Raw genomic sequence first — 26,730 nt, 5'->3', positions numbered from 1 at the left:
ATGCCCCCAACCTGGCAGGTCCACAGCGCAAAAAGAAGCAGCAAAAAGTGATTTCTTTTTGTGCTATGGAATATGGAATAGAAAGGACACCATAGCCACTGCAACTCTTCTGTGACTCTGTGGTGCAGCATGTCTACACGCTGCACCAAAGACATGGTGTGACATTGGCATGATGTTGGCATGAGGGCAGGCAGTGGGCAGTCACTGTGCCCCCACTCTGCCCTTACATCAGCATTTCTTGCTGGTCTGTTGAGGGCCAAAGTTACAGAATATAGTCATTTCTGCCAAGCACAGGTTCATGCAAAAGTTTTCTAACTTGTCGAAGGCTTTCATGGCTGGCATCCATAGTTTTTTTTTTGTGTGTGAATTTTTCGGGCTATGTGGCCATGTTCTAGAAGAGTTTATTCCTGATGTTTCGGCAGCATCTGTGGCTGGCATCTCTTCTAGAACATGGCTACATAGTCCAAAAAACCTACAAAAACTATTTTCTGACTTGCAAACACTGGGTTGGGAACCTTAGAGGAGAGAAGGAGGCTCTGATCCTTCCTCCTCCTCTTCCCAAATTTTTTATGTGTCAAATTTACACATGCTTTGAACTGAATATTGAATTTACTTAAATAAAACTGTTCTAATTTGAATATTATTTCTTTATAAAATGTTAAAATATGAATATAGATGAATGTGAGAAAGAAAATATGCACACTAAATAAACAAATTTGCTATAAATAAACAAAATATCTTATTCATATATTATGTCCAGTAGAGTGTGAGTGACTTGTTCATGTAGATATAAGGGTCCCACGGGTTAATAAAAATAATAATAATAATAATAAAAAAAATTGGGTACCAGTGTATCAAGCTATCCTTTGCTTAGAGGAAGTTCCAGCAGCACTGCCAATAATGTGGAATGCTGTGTGTTTTCCTCCAATAGCATTTGGAGGGCTGTATGATTTTTACCACTGGCTTATAGGAAAAGGAAGTACAGAACCTCCAGTAATATGGGCCTAGACTTGTTAAGATCTAAATTTGTCATGCTTTGCGTATTTGTTAAATCTGACAAAAAATTGCTTCACAAACAGATCATTTACTTACGAATCCAGCCTCTAAGTCCCAACACCAACAATAGTTTACAAATCTGACAAAGCAAGCTCGGAGGAAGTCTCCCACTAGTATTGTTACAAATGTCACGAGTATATCAGACACAGTGAGCCTTACGAATTCCTGCAAGAGAACAAAACAAAGCAGTAAGTAGAAGGAGAGACATTTAGCTGTATCACTTACTATTTATATTCTGAGACCTTCTTATCTGTATTTTGGTTTTACAATGAAATAGATTTTAAACACATCTTGCCCTCAGACAACAAAGCTAGCCGTAGTCATTGTCTTTTTTTTTTTTTGCAAGATACTTCTGTATAAATAAAGTAATTTTTTTGTAGTGCAAGATATTCAACCATGTCAGCTCCAGTTTTCAGCCTGAAGCAGTACAGTCTGCACACAGACTTATCTCAACAAAATGAGGCTTGACTTATGGACCTCACCTAACCTCTTCCTTCCAATCTTTCCTTCTTCCACATCTTTCCCTTAGGAGAGAAGAAGCACCTCATGAACTGTAATGGGTTTAAAAATGTTTTGTATGAATTGAGACACACAGTAACTCCCAGCATTTTTCACCATTAACTGTGCTGCCTGGGGCTGCTGGGAGTTGCAGTTCAAGAACATCTGGAAGGCCCCCTCAATTCTAGTATAATTGCCTTCATCTGGTAAAGAGTGCTGAACACTGTAGAGTGTACCATTAAGATCTGCTGGGAACATCTTTTGCAGAAGGAAGAGAAATGGGGTGGGAGTGTTTCAGGATCCTGTACAGTACTACCCTTAAAAACAGAACAAAGCAAAACAAAACTTTCCACATGATCATCCTTCCCATCTCCATCAGCCAACATAAAAATAACTTTTACTTTGCTTGAAAGTTGGACTGCACAAATGTTCTTTTGGAAATGCATGTTTTTGGTTTAAGTGAAAAATCCTGATTGTTTTGGAGATGTGATAGATATGGTAGCCAGGGTTTGTTGTTGTGGTATGCCTTCAGGTCATTTCTGGCTTATTGCAACCCTAAGGCAAACCGATCACAGGTTTTTCCTGGCGTGTTTCTTCAGAGAGTGTTTGCCATTGCTCTCCTCTGAGGCTGAGAAAGTGGTTTCCTGGTGAGTGGGGTTTGGAACTCTACTCTCCAGAATCATATTATAATGTTTAAACCACTACACAGTCAAAATGATGGGCATTACTCATATTTAAGACTAGATTTACTTACCCTAGATTCTAAGTATTGTAGGCTAGATTTACTTATCCTGCTTCAAGACTACATTTATTTCTCTGTTAATTCCCAGTGACTAAACATCTTGTGTGCAATAGATATATATTTCCACCTGCAGCTTATACTTTAAATTCTTCCACTGGTTTCCTGCATATCATTTAAACACTCTTTATGCTTTTACAAAATACACTAATAGTATAATAAATTTCATAGCTCTGTACTGCATCCCCCCATGAAGAGCCAACCTACCAGAAAACAGAACAACAACACTGTAGGGTTGTCATAGAGCACTCATATTCCTCCACAGCAAAAAAGGAGGGAGAAATTGCACACATAGTATTGTGTGTCCAATAATGTAGCCACACTAGGCTACTTTGCAAGACTGACAAAACCCATACTTTTTCAGCTGCAACCCTGCCTGCTACAGAATGGATATAAGAAGGATGGATTTCATCTACATGAATTGGTAGAATAGTCTCTTACATATCTGCAGTTTCAGGAAAGCAAATAAGATTTGTTAGAAAGATCCTGTCTTTGCTACTACCAATTGGAGAGGGAGCACATTGCACATAGACAGATACACTCCAGCCCAATATCATCTCTATCAAACCCTTCAATTTCCAGGTTTATTTGTTTTTACTGGACAGCAGTTACTTTCTAGGTGGAAGGACCAAAGCAGTGACTTTAAAAGGAGTCAGGACAATCTTCATAGAGAAGGCATATCAGCCATTGCTATGGCTTATGACAGAGAGTTGAACTAGATGGCCCTTGTGGTCCTTTCCAACTCTTAAGTTTCTAAGATTCTATGAAATAGTTTAAAAAAAACTACTCAAGTCTGATACTCAGATTCTCAATATGAGTGATCTATGATATTACTCTAAACTGCTTATTGACTAGTCTGTCTGTGTGCTTATATACATTAATATATATAAAATCAAGATTTCAGGAGATGACGAATGCACACTGTTCTCTCCTTTACAGACCACATACCTAGCTTAGGGAAAGCAGATTTCTTAAAATGTACTTTACAGGATCCAAGAACTCTCCGGTGGAAAGTTGCCACCCTGCTTCCAGCATCTCCCACTTGATGGGACTGTCTCAATGGTAGAGCCAGCCCTGTATTTTGTACTTACAAAATCTCCTTAAAATTCCCCCCCATGGCAATGATACCCCAGTGGTATATTGAACTTGGAAAAGTTATTGTTTTAAAAGTCATGCGTTTCCATTAATCCTTACAGAGTTTGAAAGGAAACCTGTTGCCTTTACTTGTTGAAACACTGATAAGCGACTCATCACATTCTGTGTAGTCCTGCCTTTGAAGAGTGTTCAGAAACCTCAGCAGAGCTGAGGCCAACAGACCTGTGGCTATTATAGGGAACATACAGCAGCTTCATTGACTGCCAATTTGTTTCTTGGCAATATTCAAAGTTCTGATTATAAAATATAAAGCCCTATATGGTCTAGGTCCAGGCTATCTGTTAGTCTTGAAGTTCTCAGTTCCAAAGCCATTCTAAACATGGGTTACAATCTCTGAAATCCATTTTTGAGTCTGTCTGTCTCACTTGCTTTTTGCTAGCTGCTGTAACTGCAAGAACTGTGTCCAGGTCAGTATGGTAGATAAGGTAAGAAGAACAAGTTTGAAACTGACTCTATTAACCTGAGAACATCAATCTGTTTATAGAAATTTTGACCTTGTGAAGACTGGTCTCTAGGAATAAGGCCTTCTAACCTATCCAAAATAATTTTTTGCCCACGCACGTTTTCTCTCTGTTCTAAAAGTTCTATAAATTGCCGATGCTTCCAAATAAAGTTTGCCAATCTGACCAGCTCTTGCTTCTCAGCTATCCTGGGAGTTTGAACCTTTGGCCAATGAACATGTGTGCCTTCCTTCCTGTCGAGATTAGGGCCCAAATCCAGCTCTGTGTATCACCTGGTACTGAAAGATGCGGTAGGTAGGGGTAATATCTTAGTCTGACCCAACATCTGAAGGACTGTGTCTTCCCATATAAGCCTGGTCAAGCTTTAAGGTTTTTGGAGGAGGTGCTTCTGTTGATCCCACCACCTTCACAGGCACATTTCGTGCGAATGGGGAAGAGGGCCTTCTCTGTAGCTGCTCTTAGACTCTGGAACTCCCTTCCCAGGGGAAATATGCTGGCTTTCTCCCTTCTGTCCTTTCATTAGCAAGTGAAGACCTTTCTATTCCATCAGGCTTTGGGAAATTCATTGTTTTACAAAAGAGCTTTTTGTTTAATGTATTTTTATTCTATGTTTTAAAATTGCTTTTAAATCTATAGACAATTTAACACTATCTTAAGGGCTATTAAAAATGTTTGTTGCCACATATGACTTGATATGTAGTTTTCAATTTCATAAACTGCCTTGAGTCTCAGTCTTGGGGGAACTTTATAAATTACAGTGTGATTGACTGATTGTTACTTGTTGCTGTGCTTGTTCCTTTTCTATTACTGTCTCTTCTGAATGGTGTAAAACCTACAGTCTCAGCCTCCAAAAGTAGCTTGTTACAGGTGCTTCTTTATTTGTAATATGTTACTTCTGAGCTCTGGTGTTATAAGGGAACTAGGGGGCTGAGAATCCAAATGTTCTGCATAATGTGCAGTTCCTCCTTAGCATTCTTCCATCTATGTCTCCACAAGTCCTTCCAACTACTTTTTTCCTACCTAAGGTGCTTCTATTCCACTTCAGGGCTGCTTTGCTATTGCTCAGATAAAAGTTGACATTGCAGTTAGTACCAGCTTTTCATTTCTGCTTTGGCCACTAGAGGTCTCTTGTGGTCCAGTTTCAGAGACTACTTAGAAAGCTTCCCTATTCCTTTATCTATATTGACAGAAATACTTAAATCATGGGAATGAATGTTATAATCCCTCTGCTCACTCCTGGGAGGACGAAAACCAACTCAGTGAGGACACTGCTCTTCCAGCCACGTTGCTCAAGGATGCTTCCGAACATCATTTTGATTGTGCAGTCATTTATGGGTGATCCAGATAACAACATCTTCCATTTGTAATCACCATGTTTTCACTATTGCTTATTCCATCTTGCTTATTTCCACAGAACATCTGTGGAACAGATGGAATAGTTGCACAATATCATTTGATATCAGGGAGCGCTTTTGTCTGGAAGCACCCAACAGGAGCAGGAGTTGCTCTGAACTTGCACAGAACCTGCATTTTGTTCAAAGGGACAGCTCTAGTCAGCCATCATGAAGCTTTGCCTATTGGTGGCTGAAGTACCATACACACATCTGGGATTTGCAGTGGAAGTGGAAGATAATGCAAGACATCAAGCAAAATATGACCTCTACTTCCTAACAAATGGAGTGCTAAACATGAATGTAGTATAAAGTCTCAACATATTATTGGTAATAAAAACAACCTCAAAAGCATCTGGCACAAAAACCTAAAGCAATGCTGCTTTTAGACAATGAATATCTTTAGACAGTGATGTTAGTTATGGCCACAGTAATACAACTACACGAATTGTAAATGGTCAGTCCTAGATAGTATGAACCAACCACTTGAGATGGCAAAATCTGGGTGGTGGAGTGCCAGTAAGATTGACAGGTTTTCAAAATACTAATACAGAATAGTTCAAATTCTTGACACACAGCAGTGTGGTGACACAGTGCCTGATTTTATCTTCCTAATAAAACTGATCAGCCTTTAGGGTGCACTGAGAAAAGTCCACTGATATCTTCCTATCTCAGTGTTGCCTAGTGAAGAGTTCTCTCAACTGCACAGAGCAAACACTGAGAGAGATTAATGAGTGCTCTGGTTCTGCAGAAGCGAAGTGGGAAAGCAATGCTTGCTTTACAGCAGTCACTGTCTAGAAAATTCTAGGTACCAAATGTGCCTGCTAAAGCAAAGCTGGATTTTAGATACCTTTTTGTTTATGAAGGGAGATTACTGATCAGCTCACAATTTTTTCCCTTTTATTTTGCTGCTGCTGCTGCTGGATCCCAGGGTGGCACATGCAAGGGACTATAGCCCATCTCCTCCCTTCCCTGACCACCCAGAGCATAGTAAGGGGGATGGACAGGCAATGGCAAAAAGATCTGGCACTTAACTGGTATTGTGCAATGCTTCCTTAAAGCCAGTCTCCTAAATGTCATAAAAGCACCAGCTCCTGTCTGATCTTAGAAAGTAAGCAGGGTCAGCCCCTTTGAGCCACCAATGAATACCTGGTGCTTCAGAGGAAGGACCTGGCAAAATCACATCTGAGAATTCATTCCCTAGAAAACTCTGTGAAGTTCATGGGATCACCATAAATTGACAGGTGACTTGAAGGCACGTATATACATAGAGATAGTATTTAATAGGCAATGGTTCCTGTGTTTGTCAGACCTTGCCCACAGATGTTTTTGCTGGTATTTGTGAAACAATAAATCTAACCTCTGCTGTTTCTGGCGTGTGTGAGTTTGCCTTATAGTAACTGTCATAATTGGCATGGGCATTCCATGGTTGAATAAGGCTGACAATGTTTGCTTCAGTATTTTTTGGGCCCAAACAGACAGGCCAAAATAAAGCTGCTTTAGGTCACTTTGTAGGTATGCTGTTTAAATGACACACACATCTTAAGAGGCCAGAAGCTGCACCAAAGCTGTGCTCCAGTCCTAAACAGCATACTGTACTTCCAAAGTGACCCAAAGCGACCCAAAGCAGCTTTATTTTGGCCTGTCTGTTCAGACCCTTTTATTTCTTTATATTTTTACAAGTGTTTTCATAATTGGGGCAGCTGGTCAGGCATGCACATGATTTTAGACAGATGATCTTTGTATTATCATATTTTTCTCCAACAAAGTGGTGCTTATTCCTAAAACAATAGGTTTAGCTTTCATTTCACTCCTGTAATCATGCTGCTGCTATGATTTAAATTACTGTAAATGCAAATAAAACAATATAGGAAGCTGCCTTATACTTTGTCAGACCAGTGGTCCATCTACCATCAACTGTGATCGGTAGTAGCTCTGCAGGCTTTCAGGCAACATTATCTTCTAGTCTTATCTGGAGATCCCCAGAACTTCTTTATAATCCTCCAGCTAAGTACTAACTAGATGTGACCTTGCTTAGCTTTCAAAAGTTGTATGGTTTTCAAAATTGCACATGCTCAGAATATATCTTTCTTTTTACCAGGACTGGGAAACAATTTTCTTGAGTTTTCTTTCTTTTTGCTTGAACAAACTAGGGAAGTATAAGTAATTGTACAATAGAGTATGGAATGGGTAGGGCAGATAAATATTACTTTTGTACAGTACTTCATAACGGAAATGAAAATGCATATGGCTGTTTAAAAAGGGTCCCTTTATTAGACCACTGCCACAAGTCAAACTGCCATTCCCAATTGGAGTAAATCCACTGAACTACTAGGATTTACATAAGTGATCGCTTGCCATTCAACTATTGAGTCAATGAGCCCTCAGTTGTTCCAAATGTATCCATCAAAGCTGGCAGGACATTTTCCATAGCTTGACTGATCAGCTGAGTTGTTGGATGAAACCTACTGTATGCTGGCTTCCAAGATTGCTGTTAATTGATAGGTAAACAGCAATCTCAATTGAACTTGTTAGAGAATGGGAACTCACTGAGAAGTGCATGGAGGAATGGCTTGCTTATATCTTCACTGAAATGTGTGTGCACATGCCATGAATGGGAGGGGGGCATAGGTGTGTTTATTTGTGTGTATGTTTATACACATGTATATGTAAAAATGTGCATCAGCAGAATTCTTTCTTCCACTAGATGCAGCCATTTGGGCTTGGCAGGTTGGTCTAAAATTAACTAGCTGTACCACTGCCTACAGGAGATCATGGATTATATTTCACTGGTAGCATGCAAGGAGTCATGGAGTTTGATTTTTATTTGGATACTTTTTCAATTATTTATTCGGATAGACTTACCTTTCACTAGTCTTTGTGCCTTGGACACTTGACCTGGTAAATAAAGAACCCTGATGGAATCACTGAGACTCTCAGGTCCTTTAAAGTGATATGCCTGTGCAGAGAAGAAGGAGCATTTTCAGCTAGCAAACCTATCTATATGAGTGTGTGTGATTTGTTGCAATGTACAGTGCAGCACCCCTGATAAGACCCATGTGCATTTATATATTTATATGACCTGTTTGTGACTGGCTAAGGACAGAGAAGCGTTTCTCCAGTCATATGTCATAGTTTCTTCTGGAGAGTGTTTGTGTGTGGATCAGAGAAAGTGTTGTGTGCCCTCAACCTTTTGAACTATGCCTCTCATCTCTTCTTCTTTTTATCATCCCTAAAACTTCAAATTGCTTAACCCCAAACACTCTCAGCCTTGCAGTTTTGCTCATTTGAATTAATATTTCCTCTTCCTAGCAACTGTGCTCTATTAGATAATATGCATTTTTCATGTACTACTTAACATTTAAATTCTACCATAGTATTTGCTGTTCCCCAACACAATTATTGTGCACATTTTTATTCTTGTGAGTTTAATAAAACTCTCCTCCCATATAGTTCTTTTTAGATGTGGATTGATCTGCCAAGATCAAAAGATCCCTTAAATGTCCTACATTTTGGGCTGAGTTTTGTCCTGCAGTTGTCCTACAGTTTGGTCTAGATTTTGTCCTACATTTTGTCCCTGGTTTTAGTGGACAATTATGGTAACCCTACTTACAAGCATGTACAAAGAACATGTATGGATTCAGGCATGTGCTCTGAGAGCAAACCTGATAACACTGCATTTGTATGTGTTTACAGTTTTCTTCTTAATCTGTATTCTAGAATCATAGTCAGCTACAAAGAAGGAAATTACTGCCAGTAGCACTTGGTTACACATGTGAAGCCTTTAATCCTTTTAGGAAGCTGAGGGAAAGCCACAAACAGAGTTCCATGAGATCAAGCTTGAAATGATATAGAAGAATGAGGGTTACATATCCTAGTTCAGTTTGACTGAAAGTGTTTCTGATTATGGTCAAGTGAAGTACATCTGGGGCATTACAGAAAGGACTTTTTTCTGAGCACTTACTATTCCGACAGTTGTCTCCCAGCAAGGCCCTCGAGGTATGTCTGCTGGATCCATGGGAGGTGGAGTAGCTGCACTTCCATTTCCTGCAGATGCATTGTGGAATGTGGAAGTCAAGTGTGTGATGTTTCTAATCACACCTTCTTCAACCAGCTACAATGGAGCAGACGGTGGTGTTACAGTAAATTTATACATAACAATAATACAAGCACAAATGATTTAAATTTTAAATTTTAGCAAAGCAGAAATTTTAAAAGCAGGAAGATCTTAATCCATTATTGTCTGGAACCATGTTATTCATTAAGTTTTGAGGATATATGGGAATTTTTGTGTACTTATGCAAGGCTTACCTGACTTATATGTGTATATTGTCAGTTTAGGATAGAACGTTTGCTAGAACATGTTAAACTACTCTTCTGTTTTGTGGCACAAAAACTTATCCCTGTTTTTTTTCCACACTGTTATCAACATTTCTGATAAAGAGGTAATGCCTAGGAATCTTATTTATATCACAACTGATATATATCTGTATTTTTTCTGGTTTCCTACCTTTTCCTTGACATCATCCATTAAGGCCAACAAGAAAGTATATAAGTTTCCAAGGAAGAGAGCAAAAATACGTCCCAGTTGCCATTTCAGGCCAATGCGAGGATGGTAGTCTTCTAAAGCAGCAATGGTTTCAAACAGTGGAGGGCAGAACATTCCAAGCAAGGACATCACAATTTCAACCTGTCAAGAGAACATATTTGTCACAGATGAGCCCTTTCATGCTACAGACTTACAGTATTACGATTCCACTGTAATTGCCATAGTGACATCCTATTGAATCTGGAATTAAGGGAGGGACATTTAGAGAGCTCTAGTGAGCCACCAAATGACAAACCTGGATTTCATAGCATGCAGTCATGGGCATTAATTAGTTTATATTTATTTAAGATATTTATACCCTGTCCTATATTAAGAGATCTCAGGGTGGCTTGCAATAGCTTTTAGGAGCCCTGGTGGCGCAGTGGTTAAATGCCTGTACTGCAGCCATTCACTTGAAACCACAAGGTTGCGAGTTCAAGACCAGCAAAAGGGCCTAAGCTCGATTCAGGCTTGCATCCTTCCGAGGTCGCTAAAATGAGTACCCAGACTGTTGGGGGCAAATTAGTTTACTTGCTGCTCACCGCTATGATCTTTGGAATAGCGATATATAAATAAAACAAATTATTATTATTATTATTTAAAACAGGTTAAACAGGCTAAAAACAGTAAGATAGTTTAAATAAGATAAAACATATTAAACAATATAATGAACTAAAAAGAGATTTAATGTTTTTAAACGTTTTAAAAATTATAAATTAAGTGGAATCACTCCCATACTTGTGTACTGTAAAAGGTAACTTGGCTGTATTTTACTGTGTTCTTTCATGGCAAGCCTAAGGCTAACCTAACTAATCACAGAGTTTTCTTGGGAAGATTTAGTTCATAGGGGATTTGCCCTTTCCTTCATCTGAGGCTGAAAGAATGTGACTCGTCCAGTGTCATCCAATGAGTTTCCATGGCTGAGTGAGGATTCGAAACTTGGTCTCAAGAGTCCACCACCCAAACCACAGGACAATGCTGAGTTTAGGTACTGCAAATCTGTCTTAGGCATGCAAATATTCTTGGGGTTTGTCCTGGGTAGGGTTGCCATAAGTCAGGACCTCCAACCCGGGACAAATGTAGGACAAATGTAGGACAAATTTTTCTAATGTAGGACACATTTTTTTAAAATGGAGGACACGCGGAAAATTTGATTTTTTTAAAAAGGTTAATCTAAATGCCTGTTTCTTAGGCATGATCAAAATGGAGGACATTTGGGCATTATTTCTAGACAGATGTCAGAAATGGACTTCCCTTTCTGGCAAAACACCCCCGACCTCCATTCCAAAACACACACAACAGCACATTTGGGCATTGAACATGGCTTTACTGAACATGGCCTCTTGCATCAGAGGCTTATTCCATAACCAAACCCCTTGGGTTTAACACTTAGCATGGTTTAACATGGCTATGCATTTTGAACATGTCAAGGTGGTTTCACCATTCTTGCACCAAGTGTACTTCTCAGAAGTGTGTGTCAAGGGACTTTGGTTTTTCTTCACTGCGCATGAGTTTGTAAAAATCACAGCAATTTACATTGGCCTTGCCTCAGAACCAAAACCACACAGAAAAGGCACTTTGGAAAGTCACACTCTCTCGGCTTCTGAAACAGTGCATGCATGCCTCTCAAGATGACCCACTCATATCATCTTCATCATCATCATCATCACCACCACACTATCACTGTCAAAGTAAGGGAGACTTGTTACCATTAAAAGCACCCCCCCAAAAAAAAACCCCACCTTGAGGCCTCTCTGGCCACTCACTCCTTCCCCTCCTCCTTTTCCTCCTCCTCCTCCTCCTCCTCCTCCTTCCCCTCCTCCATTTGCCTGGGGGCTGGGGCGGACGGGGCGGAGGAGGAGGGTGGCGCACGGCTGCGTGCAGGAGGCGAAGCGCCTCCAGCTTTGCCTCCTCCACACGGCCGGCTGGAGAAGAGGGGGTGGAGGAGGAGGGGGTGAGTGGCACAGCCGCGCAGGGAGGCAAAGGCGGACGGAGCCAGCGCCTCTTGCGCGCGGGCGTGCCACCCTCCCTGCCTCCCCGTGCAGGCGCGCCACCTTCCCCTGCCTCCTCCGCCCCCTCTTCTCCTCCTCCCCGCACGCCCACGCGCAAGAGGCACTGCTGTATGCTGCGGGTGGGCGCCAAGCCTGGGGGCGAGGCGGCGGAGGAGAAGGGTGGTGCGGGCGCGCGGGGAGGCGCCTCCTCTGCCCCAGGCAGGCCTTGCTGTCCTCCTCTTCCTCCCCACCTCCCCGAGGCGGAGGAGGAAGGCAGCGAGGCCTTCAGGCCGCAGCAACTTGGCTGCAACCGGGGGGGGGTCCCGGTTTTTGGGCTGCACCCATGCCGGGAGGGGCCCGGGGCCCCCCAAAACAGGAAATACACGGGTGCAGCCGGGTTATGGCAAGCCTAGTCCTGGGTAAAGCTGAATAAATTAGGAAAGAGTCCAAGATTATGTTGGCACCAATGGCACTATCCTTCATTTCTATCACACGTCCTGTTTTGGGGACATAGGTCAGTGAAGGCTGCCTTTGATCTGCTCTGATCATAGGATTATAGAGTTGAAAGATACCTCAAGACCCATCAAGTCCAACCCCCAGACATACAAGAATACACAATCAAAGCACCCCTGACAGACGGCCATCCAGCTTCTGTTTAAAAACTTCCAAAGAGGAATGTACTCCACATACTCTGAGGAAATGTGTTCCACTGTTGAACAGCTCTTACTGTCAGGAAGTAATTCCTAATGTTGAGATGGAATCTCTTTTCCTGTAGCTAGCATCCATATCTTATTCTCTGGAGCAGCAGAAAACAAGCTGGGTTCATCCTCAGTATGACATACCTTCAAATATTTAAACAGGGCTGTCATATCACTTCTTAACCTTCTCTTCTCCAGGCAAAACATACCCAGCTCTCCAAGTCTCCCCTCATAAGGCATGGTTTCCAGACCTTTCACCATTTTGGTTGCCCTCTTCTGGACACGCTCCAGCTTGTCAACATCTTTTTTGAACTATGGTGCCCAGAACTGGATACAATATTCTAGATGATACCTGACCAAAGCCAATAGAGTGGCACTATTACTTTCCTTGAGCTAGACACTATACTTCTAAAGATGCAGCCAAGAATCACATTGGCCTTTTTAGTTGCCACATCACACTTGTTGACTCATGTTCAACTTGTGGTCTACTTGAACTCCTAGATCCCTTTCACATACTGTATACTGTTGTCAAGCCAGATGTCCCTCATCCTATAACTATGCATTTCATTTTTTGTTTTTTGCCTAAGTGTAGTACCTTACATTTCACTGTGTTAAAATTAATTTTGTTAGTTTTGGCCCAGCTTTCTAATCTATTAAGATCATTTAGAATTTTAATCCTCTCTTCTGGGGTATTAGCTACTCCTCCTAGTTTGGTGATAATTTGATAAGCATGTCCTCTGTTCTTTTCATCCAAGTTACTGATAAATATGTTAAATAGCACTGGGCCCAGGAAATAACCCTGTGGCACTCAGCTGGTTACTTCTCTCCAAGCTGAAGAGGAGCCATTAGGGAACACCCTTTGGGTTTGGTCAACAAGTTACAAATCCACCTAACAGTAACATTGCCTAACTCACATTTTACTAGCTTGTTTGCAAGAATATCATGGGGGACCTAGTTAAAGGCGTTACTGAAATCAAGATATGCTATATCCACTGCACTGCCTACACCCCCAAGCTGGAAATTTTATTTTAAAAAGATATAAGATTAGTCTGGCATGGCCTGTTTTTAAGAAACCCATTTTGCCTTTTTTGCAATTATGACATTCTTTTCTAAATGATTACAGACTTTCTATTTAATGAGCTGCTCTAAAATCTTTCCTGGGATTGATGTCAGGCTAACTGGGTGGTAATTATTTGGCTCATCTTTTCCCCCACTTTTGAAGATGGGGACAGCATTTGCCCTTTTCCAGTCTTCTGGAATTTCTCTTGTTTTTCAGGAATTCTCAAAGATTATTGCCAGTGGCACTGAGGCTACTTCTGCCAGTTCTTTTAATACCCTTGGATGTAGTTCATCTGGCCCTGGAGATCTGAATTCATTTAGTTTAACCAGGTATTTGTATACTGATTCTTTACTTATTTCCCCAGTTGCATCATCTACTCCATTTTCCTCAGTCTGAGCACCCTTTTCCTTTTGTGATAAATCTCTTCGGCTCTGTCCAGGACTGGTATTTTCTCAGACATAAACAAGGAGGGAAGAAATCCCATGTTTCCACATTGCCTGGTACTGACAGGATTTATTTCTCAGCTTTTCCCCTCAGGAAAGCAAAAGAGAAAAGCTGCTGAGTTGTTCACTCTCCAGATTTCTTCAGAATGTTCTGGAGTATATATAGACTGAGGACTTTATCACACCAGTCTGTTAGCTCACAGCAATGGCATTGCTGAAGCAAAAGAAAATATATCACTTTGAAAATAATCACTATCACACTTTCCCACAATCATACTATTATGCTGCTTTGGTGATCCATGGTCTTGTGCTTGCTCTTCCACACGGCCTTACTAACCCCATCTTCCTCCCCATGTATGCTCTACCCAGCATATATGTGCCTTTTGTAAGTAAAAGCAATTTCAGCCTGCTTGGGAATAGTGAGGAGGAGGGGAGGAGGAGAATCATGTCCATTCATCTCATGTAACTGATGGAATATTGGAAGCTATTGCACCAGATCCAGTAGTGGAAAAGCAGTGATACTGGCAGCTATTGATGAGTTTCTCCCATTCATGAAAAGGGGTGCTTCACTAATGATTGAAATTGCAAAGCGGCAACAGGAGAGACACAATGTTGTGTGATAAGAGCAGGCTAAAGACACCATTACCTTGCTATAATTGTGATTTACTAGCCTCGTGTGATAAAATCCTAAGCCACACTTAGTGGAGATTGACTGAAATCAGTGATGCTTAAGCTAGTTGTGAATAATAATAATAATAATAATATTAATAATAATAATAATAATTTGTATCCCGCCTTTCCCTGTATTGGATTGAGGTGGGTAACAACAAACAAAAACAATAAAATCAAACATGACTATCAATCTCCCTCCCACCCTAAAATACCATTAAAAACAGTAAAATAGTTAATAAAATAAAACAAGATCAAAGTCTGGTGGATACTGCTAAACAAATGGTTGGTTTCATTTGGTCTGTTCTAAATGTGACAAAATCTGTCTCCCTCTCCTCCTGATTATGGATCCTAGGCAAATCAAAACAGATCTCAACACTTGCTTTAGGATTTCTATTGATTCTGTGTGGGAGAAACTGACAGTGGCAATGATGCTCTGAAAATAGCATGTGACTAGGTTTCAGGCTCACTATTGCTTCCTAATGAGACCCATTACATTAGTATGACTATTACAGAAACGCATGTTTGAATGGATTCGCATGGGAGCTGGAGGTACTTCTTTATTGTGCTTTTTAAAATATGTGCCTTCTGGAGGTACACAGCTGAATCACTTTTGGAATAAGGCGAGTATGCAGCTTAATTGGATGGCAAGGGATACAATCAACAGAAAGCATACTTTCCAACTGACCCAATTTGGCAGGGATAGAATGGTGGGATCTAGGAATAACTTGTTTTTAGTAATGGTTTTATAACTGACTGCTTCAGGCAAGCTGGAACTCTTCCTTGTTTTACGGAGGCATGACTACTCCCTCTACACACACAGCCCTTCTGGCTTTTAAAAAATAAGCCACAAAAGGCAAGGATCAAAAACATATGTGGCGGCTCTCATCTCTCCAAGAAACTTGTCCACATCCTTGGCTTTGTACAAATTGAAAAGTATCTAATATCACTAGACAAGCAGGGACAATAATTGCACCCAATGAATCTGTATGAATTATGATATCCAAGTCGAAGGGGATCTGAGCAATTTTATCGGCAAAATACTGGGCAAATTGTTTACAGCAGCCTGTTGAGTGGCTTGAATTCTCCTCTCTCGAGCCTGTGTGTAAAAGTCCTCTGACCATTTGAAACAGCTCTGCTGGACAGCTCTTTGAAGATGCAATAGAAACAGAAAAGAAATCTACTTTTGTCATTATACTTCTATTTGTCTCCCTGTTAATTCCATATTCCTCCCCCCAATAATGGCTGGCTATGAATGAGCTGTTTTGGATTTCCTATATTTGTGTTCAGGTGACTGCTGGTGGGTTTATTGTGTATGAGCGCTATATGGTGTGAAATATCCTAGAACACTTCTCAGTTGATTTCTAGTGATAGAAGTAAATTGAGGTTTGCAGCAGCTTCAGTTTCTGCAGAGAGAGTCCCTTAGCACCAAAGCCAGAAGATCAGAACAGCAATGGAACAGAAAAAAAATGCTGCTTAAATGGAGCAAGCTTTCCGTGTGAGTGCAGTTCTGGCCCCAAAGACCAGGCTTCCCTTGAAAGCAGCAGAAATGGCTGAGTAGGTAAAACAGCACTCTTCCAGAATTCTGTTTAAAAAGCTGGCTGTCAGCTATGCATGCTACCAAAATTCATGAGCTCTGGTTCAAAAGGTGGAGATTAGCAGAAGTGTGTCCTCCTGACAGTATGTTGGAGGTATACTTTCCTTGCATTGCCATTTTGTATAAAGGATATGATTTAACTATGCCATTGTATACAATGGGACTTGAGCATCTACAAATTTTGGTGTCCATGTGGCGCCCCACATGGTTGTGGTCCTGGAATCAAAACTCAGTGGATGCCAAGGATCCACTCTACATAGCAATTATCATGGGGCAGAATTCAGAGATAGAGCCATGTTAGTCTAGAGTATTAGTATGCAAAGAGAGCTTACAGCATTGTTGAGATGAACTGTGCCAAAGAGGCTGTAGCGTAAGCTCTCACAGACTTGGTCTACTTCCTGAGTGAACTCCATGCATCTGAGTAAGTAGACCAAATTTATATAAGCTTATGCTACAACTTCTTAACTCCATGTATCTGTGGAAGCAGACCAACTCTACGAAAGCTTAAGGTACAACTTCTTTTCCACAATTCATTTCAAAGGTGTACAAGATCCTTTTCCATAGTAGTGATCAGTAATAGTCACAAGTGACCGGCTGATGAAATGGGATATTCCGGTAAGCTTAAAAAACAGTAGCTAAACCCTCCTCTCTCGTACCCCCCATACAGTTATAACTCCAACACCTTAGCTCTATGGAGACATTAATTTCATGGTCTGAAGCAATCCAAAAAGAGGGGAGTGCCTGGCTTCACCTCTTTCTGTGGCTTTCCTCAAGTGAGAAGTGACAGGTCTGAAGCCAAGAAGTGTCTCTTTGTATGCAGACTCTCCCTATGAAGAGTAGGACATCATGAATTTGGGTCTTTTTGCACACTGATTTTTGTTTCAATTTAAGTACTGTACAATTACTCCTTTGAACTCATGAGGAATCCCCATAGGTTTGAATGGGGTGCGTGCATGCGGGGTACGTGCTGTGGATGCATGCCCCATTAATGTTAATAGCAGTTCCCCCTCCACGGATTTCCAAGCCCGTACATTTCAAGTCTGTGGATTTGGAGGGGCCACTGTATAAACACATGTATAAGTCTAGAAATTTTAGTCAAAGAATTGAAACAAAAAACCTGGATCGACTTATCCATGGGTCAATATTAGTACAGTACTTTAACTGTTATTAAAAAAAAGAACCATGCCCTGGTGAAAGGTGAGAGCTTAATCTCTTCTCACAGCACCCAAAAGAAGCATCAACCCCTCTACTGTCTCATCCATCCAGCCTTTAGGGTGAGCACAAACAGTTATACCTGTAAAAATTTTAAAATATATTTAGCATTGCTTTCCTTTGTTTCATCCTTTACATCCTTTGTTACATGCTGTAAAGTTTTATCCTCAACTTATCCACAGGTCATATCAAAATCCATATTTTTTGACTTATTCATGAGGTCAACTTATGGTTGAGTATATATGGTAATTATTCATAAAAGTAATGCTGTTCCCTCACACAGAAAAAAAATCCCATCATGTTTAGTAGGGCTTACACTCTGAAAAACGTACTAGTTTTGCGTAAACTCGAAGTACAGTGCACCCGCATAATACGTGGACGCACTATACACGGCTTTCAGCATACGCTGAAAGCTGCAAGGGAGCCTGCAGGAATGCGTGGGGTGCAAGGGGTGGCACGTCCCATTTATAGTAATGGGGCGTGTTCCCGTGGCGTGTGTGTGCTGCCATGCTGCAGCACCACCGCCACATGCGCGACCCCCATTACTTTCAATGGGACTCGAGCATACACGGTTTTTTATGTGGGGGGGGGGTCCAGAATGGATCCCCCACATATAAAAAAGGGCACACTGTAATTTGATTGTGTATGATGTTTTTAAATTTTTATTTACCCAGCATGAAAAATGCTGTTATGAAATTTTTGAAATTGAATAAAAATGCTATTTTTTAAAAAAATGTTTGCTGACTATTATAGTTTATTTTAAAAGGTGGGGAAAGAGTGGAAGAAAACAGAAAGAACAATTCAGGAAGCTTTTCGTATGAGGCTCAAAATAAAACAAACAAAATCGAAGGATGGATAAGCCCAATAAATGAAATATCTACATAGGCTCTGAGGCCTCTCTACTGCTACACAGAAACTGACTTGAGTCATGTTTTGTGGGGGGGGAAAGGCTTCTCTTGGGCCTAAAACACCACCAAAAATGTGGTGGTGTTGCCCCTCACACCTCCTGGGGTGTTCTGAGTTCATTTTTTAAAAAATAAGTAATTGTTCTCTTCAGGATTGCTGGCAGTAGGTGGGCTTTTAGTCCTTCAAGATCCCTTGGGGAATTAATGCAGTCTTTAACCTACAACAGTGGCCCACCACTGGGTTGGAGTCTTGGTGTGTGAGGAAAGAATTAAATTAGAAACAAAAACTGGAGTGGCAATGGTTGTTACAAGCAGAAACGTTAGAATTGGAAATAGAGAGACTGTGGCTAGGAGCAGAATAGTTGAAGGCTGAGCAATCTGGAGAGAAAAGCAGACTGAGCAAGAGGAGTTTAAGGCAGAATATCTTCCAAACCTAAAAATAATCCCCAAGATATAATGGGCTCAGGTGAAGGGACTGACAGTGTTCCTGGTGGTCAAAAAACCAAAACTGCTGAAGCAGACATGGAGACACACAATGTGGGCAACACTGTGTGACAGAGACGATGGCTGCTATGAAGCTAATAAACGTGGTATTGAGAGAGAGAGAGAGAGAGAAAGAGAGAGGTGAGTTTAAACTTCTTATCCCTGTCTGCACCAGACTTTGAGGAGGTGAGTAACTAACAAGGGAGTGGAAACTGACAGCATCTTGAGAGCAGGTACTACCTGAGGCACATCTGTTTACAAATGAAATGAGAAGTGATTGTTTAGAGAAAAGAATGGGGATGCCAAGGGAGAGGCAGTAGAAGAAGCGATGATTCTTCAGATGTGCAGGTGACAACTATTTAATAAGGTTTGGATTTTAACAAACCTTTACAGATAGCCTCCAAGGATTGTGCTGTGCTATTGATGCAGGAGAAGGTAGAGATGGGATATCCAGTAGCCTTTCAACTCTCAAGATAACAGGCAGCAGAAGGGGGATAGCTAGGGATTACCCAGAAAGGATACCTAGGGATGCTACTTTGACTGGAAACAATAATAGCAACACCATGCTGCAAAGATGGGTGTGGAGCCAGCAGGAAATTCAGGTAGCTTTTCAGCACATTGAGGGAAAAGATCATATCATATCATTGCAGACAGTCTATCATGATTTTCTGCAAAGGCTGAAACTGGACCACTAGACTGGGACTATATGGACTCTCTTCCCTAAGGACAGAAAGCAGGCACTTCATATACATCTTGGGCATGCAGTGGGTAAGGAAGATATGTGGAGTGGGGTGGGGAGATAGGACCTTTTAAAATTTGTATAAATGTTACTGCTTTTTTGTGAGAGTCAATGTGTTGTAGTGGTCTGAATGTTGGACTAGGACTCTGGAGAACAGGGTTTGAATCCTGGCTCAGGCATGTAAACATGTTGGGTGACTTTGTGTAAGTCACAATCTCTCATCCTTAGAGGATGGCAATGGCAAATTCCCTCAGAAGAAATTTGCCAAGAATCCAGGATAGGTTTGCCTTAGGGTCACCATAAGTCAGACTTGAAGGCACACAGCAACAACAACAAATGCATGTACATTATGGTATGAGAGCCTGCATGGTGTGGTGGTTTGAACATTGGACTATGACTCGGGAGACCAAGATTCAAATCTCCACTCAGCCACAGAAACCCACTGGGTGACCTTGGGCAAGTCACATTCTCTCACCCTCAGAGGAAGGCAAAGGCAAACCACCTCTAAACAAATCTTTCCAAGAAAACCCTGTTATAGAGTTACTTTAGGGTCACTATAAGTTGGAAATGACTTGATGGAACACAACAATAAATTTTGTTTTATGATGTGAAATAATGTGCACATGTATGTTAGATGGTTTGTGGTAAACATTCTGGTAGATGAAAAAGTTTGTTTGGAATATTGGTGATGATTGACTGGTAATAAGAAAGGGAACATTTGAAAGCTGATGTGTGATGGCTGAGGCAATCTGATGGAGCTGGAGTTAGGGGTATGTTGTCAGAGAGTGGTATTTATGAGTGTGGCTTTAGTAGAGTGTGTCTGGATAGAGTGACATTGCTTTGATTGGCTGGGGAGGGTAGAGTTTAGATTAGATATACTTAGGCAACTAGTTTTTAATAAAACTGTTATCTAAAACCTTATGCTAAGTAATAAGTTTTAAATTCCCATCTGTTTGCAATGAAGTTATTCATATATGTGTGCTTCTTGAATGGCTATGCTAGTGGGTATAGATTCAGATACATTTGTGTTTGTCATGTCAGCAATACAACAACAGTGTACAATTCCAAGCAAGAGAAGGTATTGATAGGGTGTTGAGACAACCCTGTGAATGGGAGCCCCCGCAAGAGCTCCCCCACTCAATATTCTTGCTCAGTTCAAGCTCAGAACCATGGCTTCCTTTATTGAGCCAATCCATCTGTAACCCTCTTTTTCCATTGCTTTCTCCTTTACAGAACATTCTTCACTCTGCTCCAACAGTTCATTAGGTGTCTTCTGATCTAGTGGTCTCCACTTCCAGCAGTATTTCATGCTTTCATTTTAGATAATCTCATCACAGTGTTTTCACAACAAAAGATATACAGAAGTGGCTTACTATTGTCTCCTTCAGTACGAAGGGTAATTTAAAGTGCCGTCACCATTGTCTCTGAGGATTCCCCACCAGCAGAGATTATAACACGGGAGGCTTCCTGTGTGTAAATTGCTATTAAATCATGCAAAATCGTCCATTATTGCCAAATGGCAGCTCCATGTATGCTTTACTGATGAGACAGGCAAGCAGGGATGTCTTCATGATGCTTGAAGACCAATTGTGGGTTTTGCACGATTTAATGGTGATTTACACACAGTAAGCCTCCCATGTGATAATTTCCAGTGTCACCTCCCCACTATTACTGCTGCCTGGTGGCACTAGGTTAAGGTGTTTGAGACATTCTGGTTTCTCAGCAAAAGCCTGTTGGACTTGAAAGATCCTACTGGTGGCATTGTTGTCATCAGCATAGCCTTTTGCATCATGGGAGCATGCAATTCCACAACAATGGACAAGATGGGATAGTGTTACATAGCTGAGGGAAGAAAGGAATACAGTGGACCCTCAGTATCTGCTGGGGATCCATTCCGGATCTGTATAGCCCCTCAGACTATGAAAGCTTATGATAACAAACTTTTCTCTCTTAGTCTTAAAGGTGCAACTCAGGCTAACACTGCTATCTGCTTTATCACACTATGAGGCAAACAGGATTTAAACAAGAGTTAAACTAGAGAAAACCAGGAAATGCCTGATGTTTATCACACGACATTTCCTGGTTTTCTCTAGTTTAACTCTCGTTTAATTCCTGTTTTGCACCCTAGTGTGATAAAGCAGTTTAAGTCTTTGAATTATATCACAACTGTGAATCATGGAAGTTAAACAGAACCTCCAGATTCAGAAATAGTATACCTCTGAATACTAGAAATTGGCAATAAACAGGAATGAAAGGCCATTGACTTTATGTCATGTTTTGAGATCTTACAAGAATGACAAACAAAATACAGGCATGGATGAACTTCAACTGCTTCAGCTAACTGGCTGGATCAAAGCAAATCAATATTTTTAAATGCTAGTGCTTTAAAAAGGAAGATACAAATTCTTCTTACCTCATTTCTTTCATACCAGCCAATGTTTTGCATTTTTGAAAATGCTTGAGATCGCTTAACAACAAAATAAATGAGGTAGCCACTGCCACATAAGCAACATGTAATGAGTACATTGGCCAAAACCCTCAGAAATCTTCTCAGATGGATATTCTCATCTTTGTTGCTTTCTTGCTCATCCACAATAGACTCCTGAATAAATGTAAGAAGTAATAGGAACAGATTATAAACAGCATAATCCTATATGTGTTTACTTGGAAAGAAGACCCATTATGACCGATGGAATCTATTACTCCATTGTATTGTGTTTAGAATTGCAGCCTAACTGTGTGTTAGGAATTTATGAATCCACTTATTATTATTATTATTATTATTAAGAAATGCATTTATAGATTCTAAACAAACTATGCTCCATTTAATATGCATCTTTAATAACAGTGATTTACAATATAATATCCCTGTAATCTTTACACATCTGTTTTTGTTCATTTCTTATTCTAAAATTATAATGTACAATACTGTTTTCATGCTGTATAGATAAAAAGCTGCAGTTTAATTGGTTTGAATATTAATAACACAAGAATTGTTGGGGGGGGGGGAGGAGGAGTTAAAATTAAATTATATTGGTCATTGGTCTAAATGTCCAATATCAAAAAAGTTGTTTTTGGACTTTGTTGTCATTATATGCCTTCAAGTTGATTTCAACTTATGGGAACCCTGTGGATGAGACACCTCTATCTTCCACTTCTCTACTTAGTTCCTCAAGCCCATGCCTGTGTTTCCTCAACTGAGTCCATCCATCTGGCATGCGGTGTTCCTCCCCTCCTTCTAACCTCTACATTTTCTAGCATTATTGTTTTTTCCATGCCTTGTCATTATATGTCCAAAGTACATCAGTCTCAGTTTAATCATCTTGGCTTCTAAGGAGATCTCTGGCTTGATCTGTTCCAAGATCCACCTGTTTATCTTTTTTGCTGTTGGCGGTATCCTAATTGCTCTTCTCTAGCAGCACATCTCAAATGAGTTGATTTTCCCTCTGTCTGCTTCCTTTACTGTCCAGCTCTCGCATCCATACATGGTGATAGGGAATACGATGGCTTGGAGGATTCCAACATTTATGCTCAGTTGTATATCTTTACTCTTCAGGAGCTTTTCTAATTCTTTCATAGCTGCCCTTTCCATTCCTAATCTTCTTCTTTTTTCTTGATTGTAGTCACCATTTTGGTCAATATTTGAGCCTAAGTACAGGAATTCTTTAACTATTTTGATTTTCTTTTTGCCTATGTATCTTTTTTGTGGTCATTCTTGTTTTCTTTATGTTTAGCATTAATCCTGCATTTGCACTTTAATCTTTGCCCTTCCAGGTCTGTGATGTCTTCCACCATTATTATGGTATCATTTGCATACTTTAGGTTGTTGATGTTCCTTCCTTCTATCTTCAGTCCTCCTTCTTCTGATTCTAGCTCTGCTTTTCTTACAATGTTTTTACAAGTAGAATGATAGAATGCAGCCTTGTCTGACCTCTTTGCCTATTAGGAACCACTTTGTTTCTGCAAATTCAGTTCTCCTTGGTACAGAATTCTCATCATGTGTAACCAAATGTGGTCCCATGTCTCTGAGTGTGTTCCATAGCTTTTCATGATCTATACCAGTAATCCCCAAACTGTGCCTTTAAGGGATTTTGGATTTCAGTTCCAAGAATCCAAGACTATTGGCCAACATGGCTGAGGCTTCTGGGAGCTGAAGTCCAAAGTCTCTTAAAGAGCACAGTTTGGAGACCACTGATCTATATAGTCAAATGCTTTGCTGTAGTCAATACAACACATGCTGATTCCCCCCCCCCCTGGAATTCTTTGGTGCAGTCCATTAGCCATTCTATGTTTATGATGTGGTCCCTGGTGCCTCTCCCTTTCCTGAATCCTGCTTGCACTTCTGGGATTTCCCTCTCCATTTATGGTTGGATTCTGTGTTGCATCATAGATCACATATACAGTATATACACTTTGTACTGGAGAGGAGAGAATCAGGAAATTTACTGTAGTTGTATGAGACCACAAATATGATAGTCTTCATTTTTATTGATTTTATTGGTCTGACTAATAAAATCTAGTACCTGCAGAAAGGGTAGAATGACTTGTACATCTTTTTGGGTTCTGGTTGTTCCTGTTTCGATTCTTGTCATGTTATTGTTCTTAGCACACACACTTTGCATGTACAATCTCAGTCCAGATCCTTTATGGGTAACCCCTCCTGCCCCATTTTCCATGTAGAACAGAACCCACTAGAAGAGCAGGTTAATGACTGCAAATTCAAGACTTTAACTGAGGAGGATATACTTATTAAACACCACAGTCCAGTAAAGCTTCCATGTCAAAGAGGATAAGAGTTCAGTTGCATGGGTTAATTTACATTCTCAAACCCCTAATATTGGTATCACCACCTGCTTGTTGAATAAATGAGAAACATGAGCTGTATAGACACATAGCATTGAGAAGGGGGGAGAGAGAGATGATTTGTGATGCATTTAATGTGTCTTTAAGTTCTTCACCCCCACAATGCAGTTCAGTACTACTGGAAAGTATTCTTTTCAAGTTTCTAAGATACTTAGAAAGGTGGAAAGAGAGGAGGCAGATGAGAGCAGTAGCTGGAAAATTAAGAAAAATTTATAATCCTTCTGACAATATCACGACAGCATCTAAGAAGGATTTCTCAGATACCTAAAAGTGTGTATGTTTTCCCTATGTTGAAATTCTAGCAAAGATGCAATTCCAGCAGTGTATACAGGAGCAAAGTGCATGCTGGAAACAAGAAAATTAATATGGCAAGGAGAGCTTGTGTGGGTTACCTTGAAGCTAGTTGTGATAGATGCAAACTTGTTGTCTGCTGTTTCTGGGTTGCCTATGAGGTAATCCCAACTAGTGAACATTTTCCAGCTAAAAATGAAATTGGCATCATCTCCATCTCCTGTGTCTTCATGGGCATTGCGGGCCATCCTGCAGTCGAACAGATTCATATATGGTTGATTAATGTATATTATACAGCTACTAGGTGTCTCTATTCTGTTTGCAAACATTGCGAGTAGAGCTCTTGAAAACAGGGCAGCACCATGCATTAGGACTGCTAATGAAAACATTGGTTTTGCATAGGCATTTTGGCATCACAGAGACACATATCTTCAAACACCTGAGTTTACAATCTGGAAAAGCTGACTAATTCTTAGAATTGTATACAAGCATTCATTACTAGAGCTGAGCGGGTGCTCTTCACAGGAACTGTAATGCTGTCCAAAGGGAATCAAAGCTGCTTTCAAACCAGCTGTGTCTTTGTGTTTTCACTTCTGTCTCACTCAGTGGATTATGTTTGCATGCATTATTTATTTATTTATTTATTACCAGTTTTTAAAATACATGATGGCTTACAAAACTATCCACATAATAACTCCAAGATAAAACAAGATCTATTATAACAGAATAGGCCTCTGTTCATGTTGCCAGATAGTATGGATAAGTTCTATACTCAGAACATATATACCTGTTCACTTACGTTATCATTTCATCCATCTGATGAAGTAGACTATGATTCAGTAAAACCTATCCTGCAACACATTTGTCAACTACAGTCAGCCTTCCATATCCATGGATTCTTTATCCACGGATTCAACCATCCCTGGGTTGAAAATATTCCAAAAAGTTATAAATTTCAAAAAGCAAACCTTGATTTTGCTATTTTATATGAGGGACACCATTTCACTATGCCATTATACTGAATGGGACTTGAGCATCCACAAATTTTTGTATCCACGGTGAGTCCTCGAACCAAACCCCAGAGATACCAAGGGCTCACTTTATCATGTTGCCAAAACCCTCTGTTGTTATACAGTGCGTCCTTGCCTTACACGGGGGATCCATTCCAGATCCCTCCGCGTAAGGCGAATTCCGCCTATGCTTGAGCCCCATTGGAAACAATGGGGCTCGTGCACGGCGGCGCGGCGGGCGCGCTCTGGGCGCAACGGGCACGCATGCCCATTCAATTGAATGGGACGCGCTGCCCCTTCCACCCCGCGCATGCGCTGCGGCTTGAGCGCATATGCTCAAGTCCGCGTATGGCGCGCCCGCGTATGGCGCAGGCGCACTGTATTTTGGTTTTGCCTTTGCATATGAATTTTCCCTTTTTAGCTGCTACAATTGTAATCCACCTTCTTGGTTAATCCTTTTTAAAGTCATCATCACAAACTAATTACCAATTGCATAAACAGGACATTGTATGGATTCCAGCAGTAGTCCTTGGAATTAGTGCCATATGGACATATCTGGACTTTTCAGATTAAACAGATAGTCTCCAGTTGCTTTGTTTGATTTGACAACTGAAATACAATATGTGAGCAATTTCTAGTTAATACACTTGTTTCTTGAAAAGGAAGATAATGTTACTGATGTTGAGGCTTCAGAGTAATGTCAATGTATTGGAGAACTGCCTGTTTGCCCATCTCCTTTGTCCAATTTGGTAACGTTGTTATGAGCAATGAATAGTGGAAAAAGCCTTTAGCAGCAGAAATAAAAATCCATTTGGCCTACA

General features: G+C 40.6%; 1 protein-coding gene across 4 annotated transcripts in view; it reads right to left on the bottom strand.

Annotated features, from left to right (window-relative positions):
* The window catches only part of TMC2 (transmembrane channel like 2), an 84,839-nt gene that overhangs the window by 15,949 nt on the left and 42,160 nt on the right, over positions 1-26,730 (bottom strand). For 3 of the 4 annotated variants that reach the window (XM_042472611.1, XM_042472610.1, XM_042472612.1), the window contains exons 11-15: positions 25,001-25,148; positions 22,159-22,347; positions 9,871-10,050; positions 9,325-9,474; positions 1,093-1,221 (exon numbers count right to left, since the gene is read on the bottom strand). In XM_042472611.1, the coding sequence (XP_042328545.1) occupies positions 1,093-1,221; positions 9,325-9,474; positions 9,871-10,050; positions 22,159-22,347; positions 25,001-25,148 (796 nt within the window). The remainder of the gene's footprint in view (positions 1-1,092; positions 1,222-9,324; positions 9,475-9,870; positions 10,051-22,158; positions 22,348-25,000; positions 25,149-26,730) is intronic. The other variant, XM_042472613.1, reaches the window with a different exon arrangement.

The sequence above is a fragment of the Sceloporus undulatus genome, chromosome 6, assembly GCF_019175285.1.
Source record: "Sceloporus undulatus isolate JIND9_A2432 ecotype Alabama chromosome 6, SceUnd_v1.1, whole genome shotgun sequence".
In the NCBI taxonomy this organism is placed as follows: Eukaryota; Metazoa; Chordata; class Lepidosauria; order Squamata; family Phrynosomatidae; genus Sceloporus; species Sceloporus undulatus.
The sequence above is the reverse complement of the archived record's forward strand: the minus strand, read 5'-3'. Positions and strand labels throughout refer to the sequence as shown.